General features: G+C 48.9%; 2 protein-coding genes across 2 annotated transcripts in view; both read left to right on the top strand.

Moving 5' to 3' along the window:
- LOC119396565 (runt-related transcription factor 3-like) overlaps nucleotides 1–21,772 on the top strand; it is a 399,999-nt gene that overhangs the window by 345,396 nt on the left and 32,831 nt on the right.
- The window catches only part of LOC119396564 (runt-related transcription factor 3), a 49,457-nt gene continuing 47,133 nt past the window's right edge, over nucleotides 19,449–21,772 (top strand). The window contains exon 1 of the mRNA XM_049417141.1: nucleotides 19,449–20,640. Within this exon, the coding sequence (XP_049273098.1) occupies nucleotides 20,160–20,640 (481 nt within the window). The 5' untranslated portion in view covers nucleotides 19,449–20,159. The remainder of the gene's footprint in view (nucleotides 20,641–21,772) is intronic.

Genomic DNA, 21,772 nt, shown 5'->3' with positions numbered 1-21,772 from the left:
TTGGGCTGGATGCAAGGCTAACACTTCAGTGAGTAAAAAAAAAAAAAAATCTTGAGACTACCGGCACAGAAGCCAACCACTTTGGTTTGGGCCTGGCCGACAGCCGAGGCAACAATACAAAAAAAAAAAAGAAGCAGAAGAAGAAAACCGCTACTAAAATGGAACGAGAAAAAAAAAAGAACGAAGTGCGAAGAGGCGTGTGAAACTAGGATTTTTTTTTTAACGTACGCTTTCTTTTTCATACAAAAGTGAGAAAAAGAAAACACGCCAAACTATGCGGGATAACAGAAACTACCGATAGGGTTAGGCCGCGCTTACTTGCCCGACAACCTCAAGTGGCTATGGCGGAATATGGCGATATCTTCAGTAGACAGTTTCTGAGGCAACGACAATAACGACAGCAACAACAACAACCCTTGCGGGAGCTTCCGAGCAATCCATCCAGCATTGTTTGCTACCTCCGCACCGTCCTCGCCATCTCCCGTGTTTCCATTGTCTGAACCCGCTCCTCTCTTTGCCACAGCGAACGCACTGACGGACCATTAAGAGTCTCGAAGGCAAAGGGTGAAGGCGTGGAGTACAGAAGCCATCGACGTGACAGACCGCGTACGGGAGTGTGATAAACGACGGGTTGGCTTTTACAAGCCCAATCAGTGGTTTGAAAGAAGGAGGTAAAGAAAAGGAATGTCTGGTCATCGAAGTTCGCAACAAGCTCGAAGGAGTAAGGCAGGGTTGACCAACCAACACACACCCCGCCCCCACAGTGAGTGCAAAGGTTAGCAATGCTACACGTACGAAGCAAGGCGGTCAACTTCAAAGCGCAGAGGTGGTGGGGAAGTAGGAAAGCCGGTAGCTTTTAAACGACGAAAGTTGGGAAGCCGCGCTGATGGACAGTACCCCTTGCTCCCCGGCTTTCGCAGTGGCACGGCCACGGCAGCGCGAAAGTTGGACTGGTAGTGCGGCATATTGCACACGCAAGTGAACTAAGACCGTGTCCGCGTGATTTCATAAGCCGAGACGCACCGTAAGCTTGGATTGTTGGTGGTGCGAGAAGAAAGCAGGGAAGACAAATATGGACACCATGGGGATGTCTTCATGCAGACAGGATAAAGCAAAGAAATGTGCAGAATACTGTACTCGTTTGAAAGTCAAGAACAGTATACGCGTCTTTTCACCGTCAAAGGACCCCCCTCCACGGCCAATGGAGTCGCCGTGTCATCGTGATGTCACGGTCGACTACCTTCGCGCCGCGCTCACGAGAAGAATCACAAAGCGTGTCACAAAGCGGCCGCGACGTCACACTGACGCAGCGACATCATTGGCGGGAGGAGAGTCCTTTGATGGCAAAAAGCCGCACCGCTTTTAGATTGTAACCGAGTGTAGATTGGTAATCGTAGATTGGTGTACGGATAGATATACGTACTGCATGGTTACCAGTATCTCAAAGAGGCTACAGGTAACTTCGTTGTCGCCACTCTCCACTACAGAACTGACTGCCGGGCAAGTTGATCTTAAATCATTATGAACTGACTTGTACAACGCGAAATTATAACACGGACGACAAAGCAGCAAACGGACAGCGCTTACTTCCAACTGTCGGTTTCTCTCGCATACAATAAACCCTCACTTGAGAGTTGGTTGGTTGGTTGGTTCCCATAGAATAGCTCAACCCACTACGGGGAATCGGCCACGAAGCGTGCGGTAAGAATTTGTGAAAAAGTTATATAAACGGAATATCGTTATTCGTGTGTGCTTTTTTGTTGTCCACGTTTATTTCGCGCAGCACAAGTAAATTCAAAATGATTCAACACCATGTTTCAATTTTCATTATCATCATCATCGTCGTTATTATACTAGCGCTTGGGTATGCGAGGTCTAAAGCTTTGCGACAAACTGCGAGTGTTGTAAATGAGAAACAAAGCCCACAAAACACATAAGCAAGCACACACGCGGAAAAAACATGATATTGCAATCAATGTACTATGTTGGTTTATGTAAGGCAATTTACTACTTTAGCAATGGGAACAGTGCGAGTTGCTGAATTGCACCTAGATCCTAGCTTCAACGAACACTACCTGCACTATCCACAAAACAGGGTGGTTTATCGCGACAGCTTGTTACACGTAATCTTACGTGTAAAGCACGAATTTAGAAAGTGCAAGAAAAAAAAATAGATTGCGTTTGTCCGTCTTTCTTCATGGCCCACGCCCTACAGTTTAATTTGAATTTTCATTTAGCAAGTCGAAATAGCTTTTACTCGGCAGTCGTTTACCGGATATTCGTATTCGGACTGTGCTACTTAAACACAACTACATTAGAGACAGTAAAACTCACAGGGTCCCTTAGCATTCGCCTAGACGACTCGAAGGCGAAAAGCCTTTTTCTTAGTCAATGTACTGATCTTCCCCCGCTACCCTCCGAAAGCTTTCTGCACCTAACGTGGTTTTTCACTGCCTCCGTGATCTGCCTACCTTTGACCAAACGACGATCCATGTCATGCGATGACATCGTCATGTGGCGTCACGTTATATGACGCCACAAGTTCTGGCGATCTGCGACGTCATGACGACGCCGTATGGTGACGTCGTCAACTGCTGATGTTTTTTTTGTTTTTTTTTTGCATTACTCGTGTTGACGCCGACACCGTGGGACGACGGTCGACGCCGACGGTGAATTTTTTGCGTTTAGTGAGGCATCTAAAGCTTTCACCTTAAAAGAAAGCAACTCCACGCTCATGGAAGGCCACGCACAGCCACCCGAATGTCGTTTCGCTCAATGCTCAGCCAGTCGATCGAGCCGTGAGACACCAATACCGCTCCGTGCGTCGGCAAATACAAAGACGAGATGCGAGAGCGACAAAGGGCCGAGTGCAGCGTTACATTGCACACCTCCGGTAGCTATCGTGTAAAACACTGCGAGCTCGTCGACAGACGAAAGAGATCAGCGTGCAGCTGCAGCCAGCCAATGAAGGTTTCCCACGCTTGTGGTATAGGTTTAGTCTCGATCGCTTCCGAGACCAAACTTCGACCCCGACGAGTCGCGAAAAATGTTACATAAACAAGTGTCGCCCGCTGGAGACAGATCCCCATGGCGTGGCGACATCATCCGATACAGCCTTTTGTTATATACATTGAGCGTGTCCTTCCGCAATTCGTATGTCGCCAATGCTTATGCAACGCTGTGTAGTTGTATAGAAGGGATGGCGACACATTTCTCGATGCATTGAATGCAGACTACAGTATGATGGTGGTGGAGGCGGAATGCTATAGAGGCCCGTGTGCTTAAATTTAGGTGCACGTTAAAGAACCCCAGGTGATCGAAATTTTCGAAGCCCTCCACTCGGTGTCCCTCATATCGTGTTTTGTGGACGTAAAGTCCCAACAATTGTATATACAATATGATCGATGCTCCGCGTCAGAAGAGAAAAACTAGGTTTAGACAGGCATCAAAATGACACATCCATATCGGCCTTTATATTTAACGAAGCGGTACGCACTACAGCCAGCTGGTACCACTTTAAACTATTTTAGCAACAGTGGAAAACAAGAAAGACAGTGAGAAGAATACTTCGGGACTAGCTGGAGCTTACAATTAAAAAAAAAATCCACATTTTAAGAGTTCTAATATCCGTCATTCGTATTAATTCCTTACGTTCCAGCTGGTCCCGCCATGAGCCATCACGCTTGAGAAAAGATATGACCATATCTTCGTACTGCCAAGCAAGAGAAACATAACGCAATATCATCCTTCAGATGCTGACGGGAAAAAAGAAAAATCTGTGAACCCGCGTTTCCGATCTCATTCTAATGGTGGCGTCGCATTTCCTTAGTGACGGGTACGAACGCTGTTGTTCGCCGACATTTGGAAACCTCGTGTCAGCCTGCTGATCGAGTTAATTTAAGAAAAAATATGAGTTCGGAAAGTTTGTCCCAACGACGCGTCAGCTTCAAGCCCGTTTAGTTCAAAGTGCTTTTTAAAATTTTGAAGAAACTGAAAGAGAAAGAAAGAAAGATGCACTGAAAGGACAACGCTAGTGAGGAACGAAACTTCGCAAACTTCTCATAAACGCTTTGTCCCTGCGAAAGTTAAAGGTCCGAACCCCTAGAGACGACGTCGCAGGCCGACGTTATGAAAGACGTTCGGGAACGGGAACTCGCCGGCACACTTTAAAAAAGCGATACACTGACCTTCGAGCCTCCCCCCCCCCCCCAAAAAAAAAAATAATAAGTGCAAAAACCTGCGAGGGGGAATTCCGTAATGCACAGGGAGCGATCGTGAACATCCGGGGAAACACCGGCTCAAATACCAAGTAAGCAACAGAAAAAAAAAGTATAAAACGGAAACATCGGAAATGAAATAGAGAAACACACATGCATGATGCAATATCCCACGCAGCTAACTTTGAGCCGTTCAGTGTATTTCCCTTTCCCCCCAAATCTACAACAAAATAAAAAAACAACATACCAAAAGAAGAGCAGCACCTTAAATCGGGAAAGCAAAGTGGCGGGAGGGGGGTGCAAATGTGGGAGTGCGCGCGTGGCAAAGAGGGGGCAGACATGGCATGGGATGCGAAAACGTTTTATTCGAGGCTATAAACAAACAGTGTTGGACCCTCCATCGGGTTTGCCTGTCCTGCGTTTATTTACCTGCATTTCTTCTTTTGTCGCATTCCTTTTGTTTGTATTCTTCCATCTTCCTTTACGCATCCAGTGCTTTTATATCGAACACTTGCGCCTGTTGAGAAGATCTCAACACCTCCCCGCGACTTTCTAACTTACATTGGATGATGTTAGTTCCTTTTTTTTTTTTATTCTTGCCTGCATTCGCGCGTCCCATTCACCGATGCGCTCCTGCGCGTCATCTTTTAAGGCTTTAAAGTGAAATATGAACTCGGCACCGGACGCAACGTTCGTCCTCCCGCTGCCTGCCGCAATTCTTCATTCTATCCGACTGTGTGTAGCCTGTTCCATGGAAGTCGCTCGCTCCTCGCAATTTCTCTTGGTTCGGTAGCTCCGAAAGAATCACGGCGAAACCCCGAGTCGACGAATGAAGAAGAAGACGCCCGGGCAGGGAGGAGAAAGAAAAGCGAACCGGGAGTTAGCTTCGAGTGATGATCTATATTCGATAGCGGCCAGCACTCGACGTGAGAAGTCGAAGTGGATTTTAGTGGCCGGCTACTTTACTGAAAAGTCCTCGTCCGACTTTTGAGAGATTTGTGCGCTTGACATTTTTTTCTCTCTTCTCGTTATCAAAGAAGACCCAACGAACCCCACTTTACAGACACATTATCGGGAAAAAAAAAATATTTTATCATCGGTACCTTAGAGTGTCTTACCCGCTGTTCGGCAGTACATAACAGTTAAGAAGACAATCAGAATTTATCCGAGTACCATTGCTGCGAGAAGAATAAAAGTACGTTATGCAGTACGGGGTAGCGCAGCTAGAACACACAAGACGATGAAGATGAAAACACCATGCTAAAGCAACTGAGATTTTAGAGCGGCGTGTAAATGACACACCTGCTTGATTTTTGGCGTCCGTCCATGAACAGTTAAAAAAAAAAAAAGAAAACCACGTGACCCGCTTCGAGCGAGTGATGACGTCACAGTGACCTTATCATGACACGACATACTATCAGAATTCGTGACGTCACGAATCTTGACGGCATCAACTGACGTCATGGATCAGTCAAATATGGACCGATCGCGGAGGCAGCGCGAGACCAAGTGGGGTGTTTCGCCACGTCACGCGTTTCGCCACTTCAGTCAAGTCTAGGCGCTGAGGTGGCGCCCTCGTGCGTGTCAAGTATGGGTCGACCGCGCATTGCGAGAAGCAGCTCGCTTTACTGCAAAGAACGCCGACGCAAACAGAGACGGGAGTGCGCCCGTCAGCTCCACTGGTTGCACCCTCAAAGAGTGGGAATGGCTCCAACTTTTTGTATTGCACGCGAAAAGACACGGTCGAGAACGTGACACGCACATGCGTTGCCTTGTCTTGTCCCAGTCTTTTTTGAGCCGTTATTGGTTCGCTGCGAATAGTACAGCGCGCGTGCATGCCACCTGTCTTTCCTGCGTTTTTAGCCGTGCGCTAAGCACTGGATGTTCGAAAATCTTCCTAGGGGCATTCTCAAGCACATAGAAGAGATTCCGGCAAGGATTGGTAAGGTTTTGTATAAGATGTTTTGCACACGAGCAAAATACTTTAAAATCTCTCTCGCGCCAACAATGTTTTCTTTCCGCATCTAAATGAGATCACTGCTTCTTTCTTCCATCAGATGTATATACGTACTCGGAAAACGTGAATGCGCCTACAGTCACAAGTGGGAAAAGAAAAAGTGTGCTTTCAAGCTGCTGCGCGAACTGGTGCCAGCAAAAACTCAAGACTACGTGGTGGTCATGCACGTGGGCGCCTTGGACCGTGTTTTGCTTGGATACGCCGTCACAATCGCGTGCCATCGGCTCAGCGTGACAGCCGCACGCGCCTCTCTTTCCGCAGCCGGCGGGCAGCGCCCGTCACGAAAGAAGAGAAAAGGGAAAGGAGACAAGAAAGGACCAGTAAGCATGCCACCATCGGATCCCGCAGCTATCCTCTACCGAAACCATGCTGCAGCCACCTGCTGAGCGTCTGGTCCCTGTCGGAGGCTTTCAAAAAGAGAAGCCGTGTTCTGTGGACAGAGACGGTGCCGCGCCCCCTCCTTTGCACGGCTTCTTTCTCGAGAATGAAAAACAGGACCGTGACGGCATATAGCGTGTTGTTGTAGTATAGCGTAGTGGTGAAGGCAAGGGGGGGGGGGGGGGGGTTACAAGCGTGAAAGTGGGTGAAAGTGGCGCGGAACGATGGCAAAAGGCGCGAGCCGGCCGCCCGACGAAGAATGGGACCACTCTGGTCGGACACTCCACTGTCCCAGCCTGCCCGGATGTCCCTCCCCGTCGCTTCCTTTGCCTCCACTGCCGCTGAAAACGCTCGCGTGCGCGCGTTGTTGTTCTCATGCTGGGCCGACACGCGCCGAGCTGGCCACTCGACAACAACGCCCACTCGCCTACTTTCGAAAGGCAATGCCTTTATTAAGGCCTTCTTTCATCCATACTCTGTATGTGTGTCGGTTATAACAATTAGAAGGGGCGGCATCGTCAACTTTTAAGGCGAAAACCCTAGATGCCTCATCAAACGCGAAAATTGACTAGCGTCCCCCGTCGGCGGCGTCAACACGAGTGATTCAAAAAATTCTCACGTGATGACGCCATCATGACGTCACAGATCACCAAATTTGTGGCGTAATCGTGACGTCGCACGCCGATCACGGAGGCAGTGTAAAACAAGTCGAGGTACCTACCATCTTGGAGGCAGTGCAAAACCACGTTACGTGCAGGAAGCTTTCAGAGGGTGGCGGTGCAGGATCAAACACATCGACCGAAAAGAAAAAGAAGATGGCGTTCGGCTTCGAGTCGTCTTATATAGGTGAATGCATAAGGGACCCTGTTAGTTTTTTTGTATGCTTTCTATGGTGAAATAACCAGCTTACAACAACACCTCCCACCGCGCATTATCGGCCATAACAATGAATTCTGGCTGCTGGTTGTCCGTGCCGAAAGATAATGAAACGCGAAATCCTCGAAAAGAAAGAAGAAAACGAGAAAGTCAAGCTGCTGCACCCCCGTCCACCACCCCAACGGCCACCGCGCGCTCAAACAATAGGATCTCTATTAGTAGCCTTCGCCCTTAGCTTGCTCTTAGGTATATAGTAGTACACGGTGTCATAGACTGACACACCAATTTGCTCCAATGCCTAACGAGCAAGGCAACGGTCCGTGAATCCAACGATCATGGTCGAGTTGTCGGCCGGTCTTGAGGCCTCTTGCACGGGGGGGGGGGGGGGGGGGGGGGGGGGAGGGGCGAAGACGGCTTAATTGCAGACTTTGGTAAGTCCTTGGTCCACCCTCACACAACAAATGCGTCACTGTAACACTGCAGACTGCGAATCGTATCCTATTACTGTTTAAACTCGATTTAACCAAGTGACGACCAAGCTCGAATTACGAATTATTTCGTTAAATCGGGAAGTTTGTAAAATCGGGCAACTGATTTTGTGGTCCTTAAAAATCTAACATCGCAACGTAACGACAATCAATAAGCTACCGGAGGCAATCTAACCCACGCATGCGTGTTTGACAAGTCCTGCCGGGGAAAGGAAAATTTTTCGTTAGATCGGGAACTTAGTTAAATCTGGTTTCGTTCGATCGAGTTTTTAATGTTGAAACTCATTTAACGAAGTGAAGGGCATTTTTTACTCATTTATCCCGAAAAATTTTTTTCGTTAAATCAGGTTTAGTTAATCAAGAATCAAGAAAATTTATTTCCAACATAAAGTTGGGGGTCACCCCAGGCGAAAAGCGGCGAAATGCAGCTTGAAGGTGCCTGGGGGCCCATACACAAGGCAGCGTACACATACATTTCTAGGCAACATAGGGTACTTAAAGAACAAAGGATATTTAAAGTAGTAAAAAAAACAACTAAGGACATAGAATACTGGTAAATGTAAGACATGCACATATACACTGTATACACGTGCATACATAAACGGAAAGGTAAGGATACTAAAAATGACGTCGGATCATGATACGTACATTTAAAACATGCTTGCTGTAAACAGATTTATATCGAAACATTTTTTCCGCACAATTGTTTAAAAAAAAATATTACATTGTACAATGAAAGAAGTGTGTGGTGGTTAAGAACAGATACCACTGTTCAGTACATGTCATGGTAGTAACACGTTCAGTATCATGGTAGATTCGTCTATTCGAGTTGATGACGACATTAAACGCTAACCGATGCTTACTATATATATGTTATCGCGTTTGATCTGCAGACCATCCCTTCCCTATGTAACGCCCGTATGGGTGCTTGGGGTAAAGTAATTAAGAAAAAAAAAACATCGGAAATCACAGATTACAAGCCATGACCTTCAGCGTTGTCAAGTGTAAAATCGCTACGGTGCACTTTAGAAAAGCTGACGTCCCACTGACCGTCACTGCGGCTTCCGGGTGTCCTTCAAGCCGGCGCATGTTTACAAGCACGCGTTCTTGCCATCTCCTCCGGACAGCTGCCTTGACTGCCTAATTGACACCAGATGAGGCAGATGCTCGAGTGCTGTTGTGGTAGAGTGTGCTGCCTGTGGTCAAAGAAACAGATGACACGACGCCTCTCAGTAGGGTGCAAAGCTTCAGTACGCCGGAATGTTTATCCTGTAGTTTTTTTTCTTTCTTCTTTCTTTCTTTGTAAGGCAAGAGAGAGCGCGAAATAGATAAAAAAGTCACATGGTACCTAATGCATTTACCCAAGATTACTCGAAGGTGATTACTCGAAGCTTGTACACATATAGTGAAGGCTTTCCCTTTTTTTTTCGTCGCTTATGGTCTTAAAGTAATTTTGAGTTCGCAAAAGCTGTCACAGAAAATACCCGTTTTTTCAAGTGCCAAGACCACGATATTATTATGTGGCACGCCATGATGGAAATAATGTTAACCCCAGATTAACGTCTAACCACCCAGGGTTCACTACCTTGCACCTAAATCAAACTACACTGGTGCTTCCTTTTTCTCTTTTTTGGCATTCTCCCCTCATCGAAAGGCGGCCGCCGTGGCCGGGAATCGAACCCATGCCTTCAATCATGCCACAGAAATGGTTCCTGCGTGTCTGGCAGCCACCAGAAAATTGCGCTCGCCGCCACCAAGGCGATCACCACAAGCGTCACCCAAACAACGGAAAACGAAGAAGAATCAACATTCTGAAAATAACAGCGACACAAAACAAAGAACATAAAAGGACAAAAGACTCGACACATAATAAAGGAGAGCCGAGAACACGGGCGCCCGACAATTACCGACAAACCGAGCGTCAAAACCCGTCTAGAGGCAACAACAACACACTGCCCTGCGCTAGAGGGATAAATTCGCAAAGCCCACGCTGACTGCCTTTGATGTGCATGCTTGTGGATTCTTTTATTTTCCTTCTTTTTCAGACTGCGCGCTTTTCTATCTTTGACGTAGTACGTGGCAATTCTCTCGCAGCTCCCCGAAGCGTTTATTCAATCTGGGACGCCGCGTGTTTTACAACCCATATCTCCCCACGGTGCGCGAGAGATGCACAAAATAAAGGGAGCGGGGCGCAGTCGCAGAAAAGTGATGGAAGCAGGGAAGAGGGTTTGCTCACGGGGGGAAGGGGCTTAAGGGGGGGGGGGGGTACCACACGCATACAGAGGTGCAATGCAGGGAAGTGAAACGCTCAGAGGCGAACAGAACTAAATGTACGATAGAAAAAACGAAAATAGAAAGAAGAGCGCAGCAGACTGTGCGCGGCACAAAGAAGTGCAGTGGAACGCAGGCATAAGCATTGCAAGTAAGAGGGAGCGTAAAATATAAAAAATAGACGAGATAGACAGAAAGGGAACGCAAGGAAAGAGGCGACGTGTACAAGGACACGGGGATAAGTTCAAATCCATGCAGCGTGTTGTTAGCTGCACTGGACGAGCACTGGGCCAAAAGCAAACAGAAGGGCAGAGAGGGAGAAAGGGAACACGAACGGGAAGTAAGCAAAAAGAAATAAGTCGCGTCAGGAAGGGAGATGCAGGAGCGAAGGCGAAAAGCTATTTAGCCCGGCCCAAAGTACTGGCCAGTCTTGGGTTCCCGTTTTATGGCCTTGTAAAACAGAAACCGAGCACTCGGATGAGAAGCCACGGGGGGAAGAAGAGGGAACGAAAAAGGCGAGGAAAAAAAATCAGGAAAAATCAGAGCCACAACACCGTCCCTGCAGCACTGTATACATCGAACGACACGACTTCGCGACAAGGATCGCGGTTCGCTACGGAGCGCCGCGAGGTGGAGAGGTTTCGGCGGTACATTGCATGTTGGCGAAGCGAAAAGGGACCGCTGGAAGTCACAAGGGCGCAGATACAGAGGAAGAGAGCGAAAGAAGGGCACAAAACCAAGGCAGCGCCGGAGGCGCCGGGTGGAAGCCGTCATTGTATGACGGCACAGCTAGGCGCCAAAACCGGCGCGTGCCTTTTACGCTCGCGTGCTCGGAGACCGACATTCCCCGAGGCATCGAACAAACAAACAAAGACGAAGTCCGGAGCCCTCAGCACGCGTGCCCACAGAATCGCGAGAAGTGACAGAATGCCTCAGTTACGCGAACTCATGGGTACAGTGCTGTGCTTTATGAATTTAAGAACAAGGTTACATGAGAAATCTAATAATTGTTGGGGTTTTACGTGCCGAAACCACGACATGATTATGAGAGATGCTGAAGTAGAGTGCTCCGAAAACTTCGACCACCTAAATTTCTTTAACGTGCGCCTAAATCAATGTACACCGGTCTCTAGCATTTAGCCTCCATCTAAACGCGGCAGCAGCGGCCGGGATTCGAAATTCCGCGACCTTCAGCTCAGCACTTGAGCACCATCACCATTAGGCCACCACGGCGGGTTCGTGAAATCTGGAATCGTCACTGGTAGTACTCCAGAGGCAAATGTGGAACACAGATATCTGAGTGCATGACTGGTCGTTCTTTCTTCAACATTCCTCTGTGCGGCACAGTTCGCTCGTACACACATCTTGCAAACGTCATCCCACGTATGTGAAAACTGACGACGCTGCGCTGCCTCTTTGTAAGCTTCAACACTAACAGCTTGCAGTTCTTTGTCCTACCTTTCGCGTGGGCGTAAGCTCATGAACATGTGATTGTAAGCATAGGCGTGCGCAGGGTTCCCCATCAGGGGGGGGGGGCGAAGGTTCATCGCAGCGCCCCCCCCCCCTACTAAGTCAATGTATGGGGCAGATGTTGCGCCCCCCCTCCCCCTCTTAGGTGACTAGAAGGGTCAATGTACGGGGCAGATTTTGCGCCCCCCTCTTAGGTGATTAGGGGGGCGGCCCTGTGCGCACGCCTATGATTGTAAGGCCTGCTCGAAGAACGTGAGCTTCATCACACTTGCCTCAAGCTGGCACATGAGCTCTCTCGTACAGCACACGTCCCTGTTTACCAGCTGTGACGAAATGTAACGCAAAGAGAACACACACCCCCAAGTCCCCCCCCCACCCCCCCCCCCCCCCCCCCCCCCGCTCAGGAGAATCCCAACACCCTGCCTTCTCCCCCAATATTACTTTACGCCAATCCGCCCCCGTCTCTCGCCTCTTAAAGACATGCAATGATCCACACACCACCACTTTCTGCTACAACCCCCCTCCCCTTTCCTCCCAATCAAAACTCTGAATAAACCCCTGAAATTTCCTGCAATAGCAAGAGCAAAAAAAAAAAACAACAACAATTGAATGAACGTTACGCCCCGTCTCTTTCCAAGATTGGTGCGTTAATTTTTAGCCGCACATATAGTTCTTAATAAAGTTGTTACCACCACCACCAACACATATAGACATTGTTTGTCTGGCGCCATATTTTGATCCTCTTAGTGTATTTGAATGTTCCAGATGAGTTTTGTTACGACTACGGCAACAGCCTCGAACCACATGCACGCGCAGATCTGCCGCGCACTTGTCTCTAATTTCAAAGCGGTTCCCCGCGAGTTCTCTGCTTTTGTTTCTTCCTCTATGTTGCTTTCTTCGTGGCTCTTTCCGCCGCTTTATCTGCCTCCTATCTCTCTGCGTTCCTTATTTCCCCGACTTGCGAGAGCAAAAAAAAAAAAAATAATAAAGAGAGAGAGAGTAAGAGAACAAAGATTAGGATAAGGAAGCCTTCAGTCTGCTTTGCTTTTTTTACCACTCGCCACGCCGCAGTGGCCCCCGGCTTCGTGGCCTGGTGTCGCGCGCTGTCGCCTCGCTGGCTGGCTGCATTTGCCGGGCTCGCTTTTGCAAGAAGAAAGCGCACAACAACCGAGGAGGGTGGCGGTACGCGGACAAGGCATGGTTTTTATGGTCGTCGCCGGTGCCACACGCCGTCACCGCCGCCGCCAACGTGTCGCGCGCTCCTCCGGTTTGCCTCGGGGGCCTAGCGTGCGGCCGCAACACTCAGCCTGGGCCACTTCATTTAGTGCAGCCGGCAAGGCTATAGAGAGAGGGAGGGAAGCGTCACCCCAGTGGAAGCGAAGAAACGCGCGAGCAGGCGCGCGCACGAAACGACGAAGCAAAACCAGATGGCAACAAAGGACGAAAAAAGAAAGGAAGAAGCGAGAAGAAGGGGATAGGAAAAGAAAGCAGCAGGAACAGTTGTGTAGCAGGAACAAAAGTGCGAGTTTCGGCACGCGCGGCTTCACTGTACTTTCATTTTATATTGTTCCTGCGAAAAGCAGCCGCACGGCGGCCGGTTTGGTATTCCGCTCGAGTTGATAATGTAACGCACGTGCAACGCGGTTTACGTTGTTAGATACGCGTTTTTTTCTCGCTCTCCACATCTATCGCACTCTCTCTCTAACATTCACGGAATTACCCAGAGTTGTTCCTCAATCGTTCCTTCTTGCTTTCGGTTGTGTTCCTTTCAGAGGCGTGGAATACCCTGGCGGCCCGCGAACAGAATTGAACAGCGGCTAAACGGAGCTTCGACGAAAGAAAACAACCGACCGGCACGCTCTGTTAACGCGCGCAACATGAATGCGATGGTTACCGTTAAGTTAGCCGCCAGGTCTCTTTCCCAACTTCTCTGATGAAAAGTTTCAATGTCCCAGGAGAAAACAGATGATTGCGCTATATCATTGCTGTACAGCCCCGTATGGTTCTGCAAAAATGACGTTGTCACAATACTGTAGAAAAATGTAGCTGAAGTTCGAGCAACGTTCGAGATTTGTGCTGACGGCGATAAGACAGCGTGGCGTAATTTGGATTAATCATTTGTGTATGATATTTTTAAAGATACCCCGGAAGCGGCGTACCATTACGAAGCTTTTTCTGTGTGATCAGATGCGGCGAGGAGCATTCGTGCGAGACAACCGAGCGCTTAATTTTGAAGTCCCTATATACTGAAGCCGCGAGCCAGACCCTCAAAGCGAAAATGTTGCCGCTGGAATGTTGGCGGAAGTGGTGGTAGGCGTGCAATGCGCGTGGTCTTATACTGTGCTCAGAGACTCAGACCCGACAATTTAGGGCTAAGCACTGCTTGTAATTTTGCTTCCACCGTTTTCAGATTGTGTCATATCGGCGTAATTTGGGCTCGAATAGTGACGTGGAAGCCAATATTAACTATAGCGGCCAAATTTATAGCTACATTACGTGTTTATCTCGAGTGATTGCTGATGTACCAGTCGTTATACTAAACGTTTTGATGTCGCGTTGCAATCCGTGAGCAATGAACGGCGTGACATGTTTACAGGCGGCGTCACCATCCTGTGAAATGCACAGAGTGAGACATCTAACTGTATACTGCTTGAACAACATTCACATGCCGCTGAATTTGGGTGAATTTCATTACTTCGCAAATATTACTAGAGGACTTTTTTTTTTTGAAATCTCAATGCTGCAATGGGTTCTTCGCATGAATAACTTCAATTCTCCCGTTTGAAACAACCGCATAACTCCACTAATTAAAAAGTAAATTAACATAACTTTCTTAATTACTGCACCAAATGATGTCTTTAGCCATCTTAAGATGACTGCGGCTACATAAGATGTAATTGTGAAGGCATTGAACAAATATCACATTTCCCTGATTTTTGAGAATTTGGACACATTTCTTGAAACACCCGGTATTTCGGATAAAAATGTGACAGCACATTAATAATGTAGTAAGTATTAGGGTTTTACGTCCCAAAACCACGACATGATCATGAGAGACTCCGTATGTGGAGGGCTCCGGAAATTTCGACCATCTGGGGTTCTTTAACGTGCGCCAAAATCTAAGCACACGGGCCTCTAGCATTTTGCCTATATCGAAATGCGGCCGCCGCGCCGGAATTCGATCCCGTAATCTTCGGGCCAGCAGTCAAGCACAATGGCCACTAGACCACTGTGGTGGGTGTTTGTGACAGCACATTGCCTAAGCCATTATTCACTATAAAAGTCAATCCCGTTTCGGCTTTCAAGACGCATGCTCTTAGGATCCTTAAATCGCCTTATGTATGCGTGTGGACTGGCGAATCCACTAAATAGCTAAGATCCCGCAATAAGAAGGCACTCTTTCATTGGTGCACCGATTCCAATTAGCAGTGAAGGGGGGAAAACTAAACTATAAAGACAAAGTCCACCACGCTGAGAGCGGTGCGGGGGCAGTCAACCCTTCGCGGTCTCTTTCTTTCTATCCCTCTTCGAACCGTGATTGCTATTCCTTATACGGCCATTCGTTACACATCCCACATTTGGGTTGCCCCGTTTCACCATGCTCGGTTGCGGAAACAGTCGAGTGGCGAGCTTTATTCGCGGCCATATAAGCGGCCCGCGAAGCCATCCCGCGACACACAACGAAACGTTAAGGGCTTTCAGACAGTGCGCCGGCTACAAGAACAGATAAGAAACAATCGCAGTGACTTCTGTAAGCCATGCCTGTGTCGACAGCTGCAGGGGAGGTCACACACAATGAGCCCCGGCTAACTTCGCCATTTTCCTCGGCGTCGCTGAAGCTACAGCACCCGTGCCGCATGAGACGACCGAGAAAGGAATTCGGCCGCTAATTAAACGGCTCGGCCGTTTGTCTGCCCTCGCGCTGGGGGCAGCCATTGCGGACCCCCGCTGCCACAGAAGCCTGCAAGTTGTCGGCGCAGAGGAATACGTACTCTCGGACCGTATGCTGAAGGGGAGATGCGAGAAAGAGGAGTGAGTAGGCAGGGGTAGGAGGCAGTGGAAGCATATAACGCGTACTCGTGCTTCTCTCTCTCTCTCTCTCTCTCACACACACACACACGCACGCTCAGTGCGCGAGGGCGACAGAAATTGCATTCCGAAACCTTGAATCCCGCGGTGGTCGGGATGGCCGTTGTCGAGTCCGTTTCTCCGTGCCTAATCTCAGTTCCTCGGAGCCGTAAATGTTCGCCTGATCATGCACGGAATTCCCTGCTCTCCTTTTCTTCCCGTCAACGGAGCGTGCTAAACGGTTAGCAGCTGACCGGACCGAACGCTACTGAGGCGGTTCGCCGTTCGTGCAGTGACACAAAAGATTTTCTTACACAGTCGTCCCGGAGGAATCAGCCACGTGAATGAACTATTTTGAGCTACCGCGGATTAATTATTTTGTTCCCGCTTTTTCCCTCTTTCTTTCTCTCGTTAAGCCTGTTCCATTTCGCGAATAGGAACGAAGTTCCATTTCGCGAATAAAAACGAAGCAATACTACAGAAGTCTGTATAGGAGAGCATTGTTGAATAAGATAATTCACACTGATCCAAAGCTGGGCTGCCAACTGGCATTTACGATATAAACAAACATATTTGTAGTAGGATACCCCCATTCGTTGGTCCCGGATTCGATCTCCGGACCAGGACGAATTTTGCGGCGACTAAGAAGCTTTCCTTCTGAGAAAGCCTTGTGGCATCGTGCTACAAACGGGTGGTTGTCAATTTCTCTTCCTTCACAAAATATTTCCTGAAAAACACAGCGACAAATGTCGTGTTGCGACTTCACCACGGTACCCGAACACAACCTATCAGCGCATACAGCGTGCGGAAGACGCTCATCGCTAATTGAGTACAGGCTTATCAATCGCTCTCGGGAGGCGCGACCCTCCGAAATGGACTTTGGAAGCTAGTGGGCGACCCTTGACCAGGCCCGGAGAGCCGTAATAGCCATTGGGGCCCTGGACGAGGGACTCCATCCGCAGTAACCAAAGAGCCTTATCTTTATTAAGGTTGTTTCGCTTTTTCTCACTTCATTTTAATTCCTTTGTATTTTATTTTTCGACTGCAGTTAGCGTGGACTATGCCAATATGCTGTGAAACACGGATCCTCCCATCGAAACGGTTTATAACAAAATAGTACAACTCTTCGCTAATAGGCGACCGGAAACATACAGGACTAACACTTGTCAAAATGTAGTCTTTTGACCCCTGCCCTCGTCTCACTTAGCATTTATTTTCGCTACATAAATTGACAAAAACTCACTGAACTTTCGGGCATCACTGGCTCACTTTATATTCATGTGTGATCATTCCTCGAAGCGTCGCGAATGTAAACATCGCAGCTGCTGAAGATGAACCAATCGTCATGCGGCTCAGTGCGCCACTAACGTTCTGATGCCGAACGCGATTATTCATGTTAAGAGAGCTGCGTTCGTACCTCAAAGTCTTGTGGCCAAGCTCTCGCTCACGTTAATTGAGCCAACAAGAACCTAAGCTCCACTGACAAATGTTCTGAACATAGCTGAAACAGCATTTTTTTCACTGCGCTTTCGACGCAGGCTTGCCTCCTGCCATTCGCAAAGTGGCTTTCTTGCAGCCCTCAAATGCCTTGTAACTAAGGTCGCCCTAGTATGAAACGCAACATCGAAGGTGGTGAACTTCACATTATCAACAAGGTTCCCTGCGGCGACATGAATATATTAACGCGATAGCGTTAAAGAGCTCGTTTCGCAGAAATACCGGTGTCGGTGTCGTTGGTTGTGAGCGAAAACCATCTTGTCCGTGACCGAAAAATCGAGAAAGATACAAATAAAATAAATAATAAAAAACAAAGCCTCGCTATTGCTTGAAACTGCTTCGGAAAGAAACACTATATGAATGTCATGTAGTGGAAGGAGTCTCCTTGACGCATGTAATATTGTGTAGCAGAAGCGTAGAATCGCGCCAGGCGTCAAGACATGTGAATTGCGCAACGAGTGGGTGTTTTGAAGGCCCATCCATTACAAAGTGCTCAGACATATTGCCACGTGCGGGCTACGAGAAAGACGAAGACGACAGCGCAAAGGCTCATACGCTTTATACAGGAGCCAGAAAGAAGAACTCGCTGGCGCGCGGTATTAAAAAGTCCGACCTGCTGCTCTTCTCTCGATCTTGGCGTTACGACCTCTCTCTTGACGTCGCGACAATATTAAATCATCAGGTTCGCATGTTGCCTTACCGACGTGTAGTGGGCCGTTCACTGATTCGCAAGAGGGAGAATTATGGCGTAGTGGGCACTTAACAACTGTACTTGGAGTAGACCTTCTAGGATTGTTTGAAACGGCCAATGTTACGTGCACAGTCGTCCGTTTTCTTACGGCACAGTTGAGGCATGCACCGAGAACCGAAGCCGGGCTAGCAATTGTGGGGTGGCAATCACGCACCCCACAAGATGCGCACGGGGCCCGATTAAGCTATCGCGTTCTACTCTTGAAGGTGAAGCTCAAGCGTCCTCCAAGTTTTTTATCGTGGCAATATCATACAACTATTACAATACTGTTGAATATTACTCACTCCTTTGTTCGGTGGTTCTAGATAATGTTAAATACATGTACCTATATATCTCCTTCTTTCCCTCCTATATTTCTAGCCACTTCCCAATCCCCATAATAGGAGCAAACCAAGTATATATTACAAATAACCCCTTTACCTTTGTCGCGTCATCGTCGAAAAATGGGTCGTCATCAGGATCGGCTGAAATTTTTTCTTATATACAACCCTATTACTAGATCTTTTTTCTTTTTTTGTAAATAAGGGGCCCAGAGGCTGTTCAGTTACAATTTATAATAGTAAAAAGAACGAGCATTCTTTCGGTGACTATACTGTTCTCGAATTTTATAAGAAATATAAGGTCAACATTATCTGATAGGACGGTAACGGTGTCACTAAGAAGTTCGTTGCATGACGAGACATTGTACAATGTTACAGAACCCACGCTGATGTCTTACCGATGATCTGGAAATACTTTCTTGTTTTCGTGCTGATACAAATCACCAGCCATCTGTAACGCGCTCGCTCTTTGGCGTCCCAATGTAAAAATCGACTTGTGGATAGTGCTAACCCGTAATAACTGTACCTCATTATAGACTGCTGCCATCGCCAATAATGTGCAGTTGAAAGGATTCGCCAGTGCCAGTTCTTAGAAACTTCTACAGCTACGAACGTAATGATGCGGGATCCCTCAGTACTCATTGTGCGCTATTGAATACGAGAAACACGTGGGTGTACTGGAACATTCTTGATCGGAACGCACAGGAAATATTTAAGAAAAGCGAGATATCGCTTTTCAGCTATACTTCGGAAAGAACACCTCTTCTTTACCATAGCAAGACACATCCACGCAGGGTGAAATGGTATAGTATGACATATCCTTGCACATAAAGTCGCCAATTATGACAGGTCTTTTGACAGGTTGTGACCATGGCACATAAAAAATAAGCGAAAAATATGTCGATTTCCACTATGTAGAACGGTATGTTGCTAAAAGAAGAAATGTGATGGCTAAAGCGGACCTATCCGCCACTTTGTGCGATACGTTCACCAAATGTTCCTTTTCGACCTGCATTCCATCCCCCTCCTGCCTTACCGCCCCCTTCACCAAACTCTACCCCGCACCCCTCTCGCCGAAGTGCATCGGTGGCGGGCTGCCCAGCACGGCAAGGCGCCCGTACGGGAAAACGAAACCGCAGGAGGCGAGACGCGGGCGAGGCTCCCATTGGCCGGCGCGACGCGCACGTCACTCAGGTCGACCGCCAATCCGCCACTGGGCTGGCCCTCTCCGCGGGCCCGCGCTCGCCCCGGTGTCAATGAGGCCGGAGCGGCGGTGATCCACATCGCGGCTTCGGTGGTCCCCTTCCACTCGCCCTGCCGCACGAAGCGAGGAGCTCGCCTGCCAGCGACCGCCCGCAAGAACCGCCTCAGTGCCGCACGCCAAGTCCACTTTTTTCCGAAGAGAGGCGCATCCGCCCGTACTGCTTCCGGACTACTTTCTTCTTTTTGACCCGTTTCTCTTCTCCTCCATCGGGCTCCCAAGACTCGCACCCCGGGAGAAGTACGCTTCTTCCTTCCCGCTCCTCGGCCGCAGCGATTCGGACCTCTTGCCTCTCCGTCCGACGCGCCTGCGCACACCGTATCCGCAAAACTCGGAACGCGCGCTCCGCGCGCGCGCCCCAAACTTTTCTGCTGCCACCTCCCCTCCCACCGTGCTTTCCATCCCCTCCTCTAAGTGTTCGCGCTACCGAAAAAAATCTGTGCGTGCGTGTGTGGGACGCTCCGGCCACCCGCGGCTCTCTTCCTCACCACTCCAGTTTTTCCTCCCTTCTTATCCCCGCAAACCCCGGTCGCCGCTGCCCAGCCATGCATTTGCCGTGCACCGTCAGCACCCACCTACCGGGCCACCACCACCACCACCAACAGCAGCGGGAGACTGTGATACCGGCCCCAATCCCGTCCACGTGTGGCTTTCGAGACAGCGGCGGTGGCGTGATGACGACGACGTCGTCTTCGGCGGCTTCAACGACGACGGACCTGGCCTCGATGCTCCCGGGAGAGCGGGCCTTGACGCAGGTGCTGGCCGAGCACCCGGGAGAACTGATGCGCACCGGCAGCCCCAACGTGGTGTGCTCGGTGCTGCCCAGCCACTGGCGCTCCAACAAGACGCTGCCTATGTCGTTCCGCGTGCTGGCGCTCAGTAGCGACGTCTGCGACGGCACGCTGGTGACGCTCAGGGCGGGCAACGACGAGAACTACTGCGGGGAGCTGCGCAACGCCTCCGCCGTCATGAAGAACCAGGTGGCCAAGTTCAACGACCTGCGATTCGTCGGCAGAAGCGGACGAGGTGAGTCGACGGCGTGCATGTTTTTTCTTGGCCTTTAGACTTGCACATCTCGGCAGCCTTGTACGGCGTACAGTTACCAGTCAACGGGCTAACAGTCTCGTGAAATATACCCTCGTTTGAGGGGCCAGTAATACTTAAATGTATGAAAAACAGGTGTTCAGCAATCCCGAGGTTGATACCTTAATGAAAAGGAAGACGGTCCAGAGTACAATTCTTGCTCTGGATTGGTAAACTGTGTGACGTTTATAACAATGGGTACAACGGGAGGGCAGTAAACCTTCGCAAGCAGTGTTACAATCTATATATGAAGCTGTCACTCTAGTGCAGACATACACTATTTAGGTATAAAGGGAAGGACGTTCTTGGCCTCGTTATTCGTTGGGCTGTGACGCTAGTATTCCGCAGTGCTCGAAATTTTAATGGCGTCTTACAACCGAAATGGAATACAATGATCAACTAGCACAAACTCTTTATAAAATTTATACTACCAACCACGAAAATTATCTGCGTCGATATACATTATACGAGCGCAGAAGTATCTGTCGTGTGATACACACCGACAGGTTTCCTTGGGTGGCATTTTGTCAAAGGTGTTCTTGAAGATGGATGCAGTGCCCAAAGGAACTGCAGTTGCTCTGTAGCACCCAAGAAGACGCCATCGCGGGGATTTTCTTGCATTGCCTCACAAGTGTCGTTGGCGTTATATAGGCATGACCACGAAAAAACCCAGCACTCGCGAGTGCAAGGGAATGCGGCCCTCAAAGGTGCGCCGGTCACGTGATCATCTTTGCGTGCGCCGTTTTCTTACAATTGATGCTCTCTCGATCGTGGGCTTGTCGGCGATGAGCCGTTTCTGATATGTCATTCTGATCTTTTATCGATGTCGCTTGTCATTTCAAGTTGCCGCATTTCATTCATGCCCGGTTATGAACGCATGACCGTCGTTGTTGCCTGTAGCAACTGAAGTGTCGCGCTTATGCTAAGCACGTGGATGAAGGTCCAATTCCCGGCATGGAGGAAGGAAACAGTTAGCAGGGAGCATTGCGAAATGAAGAGAGAAGTAGTACGCAAGGTACGCCAAGCTCTGCTTGCCTCCAATTTACATGTAGGGCTAGGGCTCCTGATTTTTTTT

Source organism: Rhipicephalus sanguineus, chromosome 6 (assembly GCF_013339695.2).
Source record: "Rhipicephalus sanguineus isolate Rsan-2018 chromosome 6, BIME_Rsan_1.4, whole genome shotgun sequence".
NCBI lineage: Eukaryota > Metazoa > Arthropoda > Arachnida > Ixodida > Ixodidae > Rhipicephalus > Rhipicephalus sanguineus.
Note: the sequence above shows the minus strand (reverse complement) of the source record. Positions and strands in the feature narration are given on the sequence as shown.